Here is an 8,767-nt window from a genome sequence, read left to right as displayed (position 1 = left end):
AGCGGGTGATTTAATAACACTCTTCTTGCCCGCCTATGTTATTCAGAGACATCGGTGGCCGAAACCGGAAATCATCAAGGACCTGTATAAGCTGCAGACCACCTATCACACTGGGGCTAAGAAGAACACTACTAAATTGCGGTAAATGTCCACGAAAGTGCAGGTGTGTACAAAGCAGTATATCTGTGAAATGAATAGAACAATTCACATTTAACAATTCACTTACCTCGCACTCTTATCGTAAAAATTTAACAGATTGACTTGCACATTACATTATTTTGTCAACATCTTGTTATGTCTCTACTGAAATATTTTAGTCCCCTTCACCATGCCTATGCAGAGTAATATGCCAGGGGTATTTACACACCAGCAATAACCGTACTTTTCTAATACAGAATCGCTCTCTTTATTAAGAATGTCAGAAGGAGACAAAAACTGTGGATAGGAAGTTCAATAAAGAAATAGAACATCCGCAATGGTTAGCGAACCGTCTTCTTTTGCCTTTATCGCGTGCAGCGCTTTATTATAATACCGGGGTCTGAACTACGGATTCCGTGGGCAGCATGCTGCCCACCAACCTCTTACTTTCAGTAAGAATGTGGCAGTCTTTTTGTCATATTCTGTTTATGACCTTGTGCCTGGTCTTGACACCTATAACTAATTCTCATTATATAAATAAGCGCACCTATCGGTAATAATAACGTTTTGGGCTGTAAACTACACACTCTTTTATTTTTAGTTTCAGATGGCAACGTTACATGATATATTGTTGAATATGTGCCCTCTGTTTACCTCTAATTCACTGGCCCGGCGCTTTGGGGGAGTACATTTCATGACTGCGGTCGTTCATCTGAAGTTAATCGGAGACCCCCTACATATATAATTGACACATTTGGGACACAGCAGCAACAGAATTTGCGGCCTTTTCTCTGTCGAGAATACTTTGGGACATTTGACATTTTCCCGCAAATTCAAAGAAAACACTTCAACCTAAAAAGAAAAACTCACACGCACTTCCTAAACGCAACATCCGTCTTTTTAATATTATCATGGATGAAGAAACCGCGTTGTTGCTTAAAAATAAACGGCTAGTCAGCATTCTATATTCATTTCGCTCATAAAATCAATTTATATCAGTGTGCAACGAAAAAGGTACCTAAAATTGAGATAACTGTTCCTAGTATGAATTTCTGCGTCTACTTCGAATAAATCCTAGTCTCGCCGGACAATCATCAGTATAGATGAGATGTGAATCCAGGTTCAGCATATTGAATTCTCTCATGCACCTTTTACTAGGTCCTCTGTGAATGGCCGAGTCACGCACGCGGACCTCGTACCAGCGCACTGGTGCTGCAGAGAGAAAAGAAAGGATCAAAATTCAATTTTTGACGAAACAATTTCGCAAGACTTTTGTTGATATATATACAACGTGCAAGCCAGCAGCACACTGAAATAATATTAGATAGACAACAGAATTAAAAATCTGGAACCCTTTTGTATTTGCGGAAGTGTCGCCATGATTTATTTATTTATTTATTTGTTTGTTTGTTTGCTTGTTTATCCATTTTCTTATTTCGCATAATACAAAGCTCAACACTAACGTAGGCTTAAGTTTTAATAAAGCCAACAACATTCCCCAGATTTCTGAATTCTGGCCAAATCGGTATGCCGTCTTGTTGTTTATAGCGTTTGGCAGCCAGAAGACCGGCCTAACGAAAGGAGCTTCAGGTGACCATTGAAGCGCGAGGAATAAGCTTAACGTTACCGAACAGAAACTTTACTGGAACCTTCAACTTCTGAAAACATTTTGACAAGTTGTCGAGCACATTGCTTTTAGTCTACCTGTACAAAATAATTGAATCACGCGGCTACAGCAAGCGCAGTGCAGTGATGATATAATTTTTGCATCGTCTGTCGAAACTATTGGTATATCGATAAAAAGATTTGCTGTGGGACAGGGAAACATCAGTTTCAATATAGGCCCCGGAGAGAAGATTTATTTCATATTATCTAAATCCTTTTGTGCGCGTATCTGTGGGTGAGGATGTTTTTGTGATCATGTCGGGTGTTTTCTCAGCAGCGGTCAAATAAATGTTTGGAACACCACCTGCTTCTAGGGTCAGTGAATAAAAACCTCGCTTTTATTCACAACCATTCAAAGCATTGTGTCAGTGTGCTGTAAAAATAGGTGCTATCATGTAGTAAAAGATTTTGTGGCTATTTCTCAGTATTGTTGTTTTTGAAAGCAAACTTTTTAATACATTCAAGTGATGCCAAAAGATTGTGTTACACTAAACAGTTGGGTTACCGTAAATGTAAGGGGTAACACAACATCGTGGTATCGCAGAAGCACGTTTCATGCTGAGCTCATGTTATGAAGAATTCATAGCGGTAAACATAATAAACGGTATTTTTGTTTACTTTGTAGCGTTGCTTATAGTAACCTCCACTCATAAATTTTCAAGAAAATTGCTGCTTTCGGCTGCCTGTCATTTCACACGCAAAGAGGGAATGGAATCAGGTTATCTGATATTGATAGCATTATTGCCTGATGTAAATGTAACAAAAATGGCACCTACCAAAGTTGAATAAGAAACGCTGTGTTCAATGAAACGTTAACTTCAGCATTCATTTACCAGATTCGAGCCTGAAGCTGTGCCATATACTAGAAAAGCTTAAGTTATGTTTACTTATATACTGCGAAAATATTTTGCATTAATGTTATCGAGTTAAAGCTATATGTGAGGCATGCAGGTGGACTTAAACTTATTGTTGTCATCTCGAAAATGGGTGAATGAAAGAGGATACTCACGTATTGGAAGAAGAGAGCTAATTAGGGTGACCATTATGATAGCACATTTAGCCCTCCTGGTTACATATATCAACTGCTCTAACTGGTGAAAAGGAGCCTCTGAAACAACACACATAGTGTGTGCACGTCAGCATTTGTACCAGCATTGATAGGTACGTCACTAAGAAGTCAATTTAACTATCGTCAACGATGCCAGATAGCACTGTTTTAAAAGCCACGCAGATTACGATAACTGAACAAAATGTAGCATTCTTATTTTAAAGTGGTCAATTTAACCACCCCACTTGAACATAGCTTAGCGCTTGCATTTGCGAGCTCGTATCTAAGGCACTTCTTTGATGTGCGGTGAAATTGACTTTCGTTCAGAGTCACTAAAGCAGTACGGAGTCTGTGCTCGTCGCCTTGTGCCTATTTATGTATCATGTGTTTTGTAACAACAACGTGCCCTTGTGAATATGAATGGGCACCAACTGGCACATCTCGTAGCTCTCTATGCAATTCCCCAGGAATAGAGTGTGGATCACTTGTGGCGCACATGACATGCCATGATCGCAGAGATGTGCCACAGGTCACGGGTGGAAAGGGTTCTATGACCTACATAACTGAAAATTCGTGCTAGTCTTGTCCTGCCCGGTCAATTGTGTGGGTCATACGCTCGTCCCCCGTTTTGCCTACTGTGGTACATAGAAAGATAAGGAGACTATCACGAGAGAATACAGACGTAGGCTGCTAAGTAGACATATAAAACGACCAATGTGTTTTGGTGACTAAGAAATGCTTTGCGTTAATAAGATGTCGTATATCACGTGTCAGAAGGAAGATGTATTTTCAAAGCAAGCCGTCGCAGAAGAATTAGGTAATTTTGGTCACTTGATATTCTTTAACGTGCGATGACATAAATATCAAGCAATTTGCTTCCTCTGAATCGCAATCGTCACCCCAACTTTCGGGACAGCAGCCAAGCAGTGTAATAATATAATTTTGGTTTTTATGTCACAAACCACAATATGATTTTGACGGGCGCTGTAGCAGAGATCTCCGAAAATTTGGCTCATCTGGTACTTTTGAACGTTCACTGAGATTACACAGTACATGCGCCTCCACATAAAAGGACCCAACCAGTGTGGACCCAAGCAAGGTGGACCAAACCAGTGTAAGCAGACACTAACACGGCATAAGGTGCGCAAGACGTATAAAAATTAAAATGACTGTGCCTGTCTTGAGAAATCCATGACATCACTAGTTAAAGTTGCAATCATGGGATGTGCGGCCGATCAAGAAGGTGAACATTTTGACCTTGAGGCACGGCTGCTGAATTTTCGCTGCACCATGAGACAGGGCCGTTGAACAAACGCTGGCACCAAGGCCATAGAGTGATATTACATAGATGATTTGAAAAACGTTTTTCAGCAACAATAATCATGTGTTTGCTATAATGGCACGCTTCGATCATATCCACTCGTCGCTTTTTGCGAGTAATACTGAGCTTGTTTCTTTGAAATGATTGATATAATCAGAGGGGAGAAACTAGTTCTTGTCAAAGAAATTTCGTGTACAGGTTTCAGTACAAAAATCACTGGCCATTTGTATGCTATGTACGTAGTTTAAGGTTTAAAAAAATCATCATTTCAACCTATTTCAAATTTTACTTACGTTCTTTCTGTATATACATTTTATCAGTGTCTCCTCTCACAAAGCTTCCTTCAATGTCATCAGAAAATCTACAAAATAAATAATTTCAAACTGTAAGCAAGAACTTTCTTGTGCACGAAGTGACCAAGGCCTCACGTTTGATCCTTGTAGATGTACTCTCTCTTAAACTGAATTGATTTCTTGCTCATGCTTTCCCTCAAGTCCACTTTGCATTCAACACGGGTAGTGCCGGTTGCATAGTATGTCCATATGGGTTCTCTCAACCCAACAAACTGAAAGAGAAACAAGGAACAAGGGATGTTGTGTGATCGCAATACAGTTATTTCCAATCTAACCTACGTGTAATCTCTTATAAAGGCACATATATTAGGCTCCTTCAAGTGACACACAGCCAAGAGCTAGAGCGGTGATGCATCTCTGAAGACTTGGTGATGCTAAAAAAGCCTTCCTGTGTCAGATAAACAATGTGTTATTTCAAAGACGTACCACGTTCAAGGAACAGAGCTGCGAGCCGCTTGATATATCGCTGTCTCGTGTGCAACGTCTTATTGTGCAACAATTGCGAACCACGCCCACACTGGCAAAGGCAAGTTAACTTTAAATTTAGGCTAGCTGCATTTAGGTAAGTTTTTTTTCTATCCTCGCGTATAAGATGACTAAGGCATTATATTCATTTGTGTGATTGGTGTTGTATCTACTGCAAGCAACCTGACGGCAGTCTTGATTGCTCTCGCACTTGCACACGAAGTTATCTCATCTCGATTCAAGTCAACTCTGCGAACCTTGCAATTTTATCTAAATCGGTTGCTATCATTTCCCATTGTTCCGCTGACCCGTTCTCTTGTGAAGTATTACGCAATTGCCTTTTGGTTGACATGCACTGTCATAGCCTCTGTATTGCCCTATTTACTTTTATGTTATCAGCTACGTCCCATTTTTTTCTTCTAGGCACGGGTTTCAGAGTACATTCGTGTTTTTTCCCTTCATTTTGATGAATATGACTAATCTTTCTTGTCTGCCTTCATAAGATGTCTGCTAGACACATTATTATTGAGAACTAATGAACAAAACTGGCAAGAAAAGTGCAGGGGTTTTTATTATTAAGTGATTGTTATGAAGATGTCAAGAAAATAAACTGTGCGAAAAAGAAGCCTGCTCTAGACTTTGACGGAACCGGCGACCTTCGAGTTCGAAAGTCGCAGGCTAGGTCCCTGTCCAAGGCAATAGTTATCTTTTCATCTTTTTTTCTTTCTTCACATTTATAATAAATTTAGTAATATTATATTCCCCAATACCTTCTTTGACACTGATGTTTTTTCATCATCATCATCAGCCTGACTACGTCCACAGCCAGACAAAGGTCTCTCTAATGTTCCGCCAGTAAGCTCTGTTAGTTATTATTATTAATTTGTCTAACAATGAAGAACAAGCCTTTAAAATTCTTACGTCTTTCCATTGTACTACACAGTACCCTAGTCTTCGTTACATATATATGACCTTACGTACGGAATTGAGCGTAATTACTGTCTTATTGCAGTGCAAAGTCTCCTCCTAAATAAGTTATCTGTAAAGCACTTCTTACAATGGCAGACTTCCGAAGTCGTGTCTCTGTTTTCTTGTACCTTGAACACTTCAGTTTTACCATATTCTGAACCAAGCATTCACTCCTGTTTTTTTCGGACCCTCCACTAAATCTATCAACCGAAGCATGAAAACATTATGTAACAGCCATAGTTGACTTTCATTCGCCTTAAGTGTAACGTTTGAAAACCCTTCAAATCTGCCCTGGAAGTGCCCTGAACTGCAAGTGTAGCAATGTAGTTTAGGGTATTCACGGTTTACCCAAGGAGAACTTTTCAACTCGAAAGTGTGAGCCATACACACACCGAACAATGTAAAATTTCTTGCGGCACTTTAAATAAGTAATAAATGCAAAAAACTGATCTCTTACCTCTCCTTTGCACGGCATCTGTTGTGCAAGAACCTTCACAATGCATATTCGCGCATTTCAAACGGTGCAAAATGGTTTTGTTCAAGACACAAGTTGGGATGCAATATTTCCTACGCCACGCTGCGGTACAAAGTCTATATTTATTATTTTTACATAGAGCGCTGTCCTTCCTGCTTTTCTTTTCTTTGCTAACATTTCAAAGGTCTAGTTGGGGCGCAGCTGGCAGCGACTTGCACTCCCTTTTTTAAGAACATTCCATACTGTTCACAGTTTTGTCACGCCACGCATGCTATTGCAAAGCTTCCAGATTGAAAGTAATCATTTTATCTACCTGAACACCCCATGCAGATTCAAATTACAGGCTGTATTTGTATTAAAAATTTCTTCCTTTTGTTGTGGTGTTCAGAACACAAAAAAACACTTAAATTTGCACTTCGTTGATGTGTGAATAAAAATAAAAAAGCAACGCTATCTTGAAGCTGCTTTGTCAAGTAATCCCTAAAGCAATATGTTGGGACGATTACTTCTAAAATAGGCCTTTCCCTCTACGAAATATTACATAAAGCTACATTATGAGTTTCGACAAACAGCAGTTATATTAGTTATCAGCCCTGTGTAAGTAAAAATAGAGCGTGCAACCCGAATGGTGATCTTCAATTTCGATAAGTTTTCTCGGAAAATAATAAACTTGCGAAAGATTGGACGGGCGGAACGGTAAAGAGGTGTTTCACTGGAAAATAAAGCTGAGCATTTTTTTTTGCATTTAAAGCTTCGAAAGTGGTATTCAGCTAGCGAAGGATTTTAGAGATAAAGGCAAAAAATTTTATTCATCCGATTTATTTGTATGCTCAGCCCTAGAAGTAGAAAGGAATGGTAAGCTACAGTAAATTGCTGGAACATCCACGTTCACTACGGCGTGCGATATGTACACCGCTGCATGCAAAGTACCTTAGATGCAGTGGACGTGCTCGTGCAAGATTAACAAGTGATACATTTGTTGCACGGAATAACATGGGTTAGAAGCTTATCCCAGAATGTAGTACAATAAAATAAATTATGCATGGACAGTATCAATGACAAAAGGTGCACTAGTCTGCGTCCAATATTGCAGTTCTTTATTTATCTAAAACACGGCATTCTCGTTGTGGGGTTTGAAGAATTCATCTCTCACGTTGAAACCAGTATATGTCAAATAAATGAGCAATATTCAACTGAAGAAAAAAGTATATGTCATGAGTAAAGACGTGTAGGCGTGTTGGTTTCAATATTACTATTCTGGCAAATTTGCAAGTACAGAGGAATTAGCGGAAGTTCTGAAAGAAAAACACTTACCCTCCTGATATCCGGTGTCTGAATGTCAATTTTCTCGAGCTGCTTCCTTAATGCTTCCGGAATCTTGACTTTTACGACCTCCCTTCTTGATGGCGTCAGAACTTTCACATCGGTTTCATTCTCCGCTGGCTTCATATTGTCTATTTTTTGTAGCTCATATTTTCTTGACGTCAAAACATCGCGGTTTTTTACCTCGCTTTCTTCGGAACTTAAGATACCCGTCAAGGCAAAAAATACAGCAGCTGTGAAGCATTGTCTACAATACATGTTACTCTAATATCGTCTATCAATTGAAGTGTAAACGCAAACACAAGCCGTATGGCGTAGTATAACCTACTATATTGCCACCAAAGCAGCTGTATATGTCTCTTACACTCGCAATATTGCAGATGTGCTGCGTATCATTGTCTCAAAACTTGCGTTGCACTGATATTGTACTATTCTGTTGAATACATTTTTTTTTCTGATAACACAAGTGCGTCCCTGTACGTCATAAATCATAAGACGGGAAGAATCGTTCGCTTACTCGGCTCAATTGGTACAGAAGGAAGACCCTCATCTTAATATACTGGCTTCAATCGTGCTGCAGTGCAGTGAATGTATCGTTGGACGAATAAATAGCGCTCAGCTGAAAAGCAGTAATTTATTTTGTGTGATTCACAACCACCTTTATATCAAAGTCGCAAACCGTATTACCACACTGACTTCAAATACCAAAATAGAGAACCAACCGCCCTGCTCCGTCTTGAAAGTATTTGTTTTTGTCACTATATGTACGGGTCTGTATCGAGCTATCACTCCATCTATAACATGTATAAAATAACACACACACACACACACACACACACAAACACACACAACGCTAATTTCCAAAGTTTTATTTCATGATTGCAAGCTTCTTATAGGGCTAAAAAATGATCTATTGGTTATGGTGCTTGACTGTTGACCCGAAGGTCATGGGATCGGATCACGGCCGTGGTCTCTGCATTTTCGACGGAGGCAAAAATGCTGAGGCTCGA

At 39.5% G+C, this 8,767-nt stretch overlaps 1 protein-coding gene across 1 annotated transcript; it reads right to left on the bottom strand.

Annotated features, from left to right (window-relative positions):
• Nucleotides 1-1,018: 1,018 nt before the first annotated feature.
• Nucleotides 1,019-8,141, bottom strand: LOC119168032 (uncharacterized). Its single transcript, XM_037419480.2, has 5 exons — nucleotides 7,749-8,141; nucleotides 4,601-4,737; nucleotides 4,466-4,533; nucleotides 2,813-2,911; nucleotides 1,019-1,350 (listed from the first exon to the last, which is right to left on the bottom strand). The coding sequence occupies exons 1-5, from the start codon at nucleotides 8,013-8,015 to the stop codon at nucleotides 1,178-1,180; spliced, it is 744 nt and encodes a 247-aa protein (XP_037275377.2). The 5' UTR covers nucleotides 8,016-8,141; the 3' UTR covers nucleotides 1,019-1,177.
• Nucleotides 8,142-8,767: the final 626 nt, after the last annotated feature.

Source organism: Rhipicephalus microplus, chromosome 6 (assembly GCF_043290135.1).
Source record: "Rhipicephalus microplus isolate Deutch F79 chromosome 6, USDA_Rmic, whole genome shotgun sequence".
Taxonomy (NCBI): domain Eukaryota; kingdom Metazoa; phylum Arthropoda; class Arachnida; order Ixodida; family Ixodidae; genus Rhipicephalus; species Rhipicephalus microplus.
This window is presented reverse-complemented; position numbering and strand designations above follow the sequence as displayed.

What these genes read in the sequence shown, in the direction of transcription:
- LOC119168032 (XM_037419480.2), bottom strand. Translation starts at nt 8,015, where the DNA reads ATGTATTGTAGACAATGCTTCACAGCTGCTGTATTTTTTGCCTTGACG. An exon ending in AATGTATATACAGAAAGAAC is followed by an intron (nt 2,912 to 4,465) that starts GTAAGTAAAATT and finishes GTGTTGTTTCAG; the next exon opens with AGGCTCCTTTTCACCAGTTA. An exon ending in TAGCTCTCTTCTTCCAATAC is followed by an intron (nt 1,351 to 2,812) that starts GTGAGTATCCTC and finishes TTCTCTCTGCAG; the next exon opens with CACCAGTGCGCTGGTACGAG.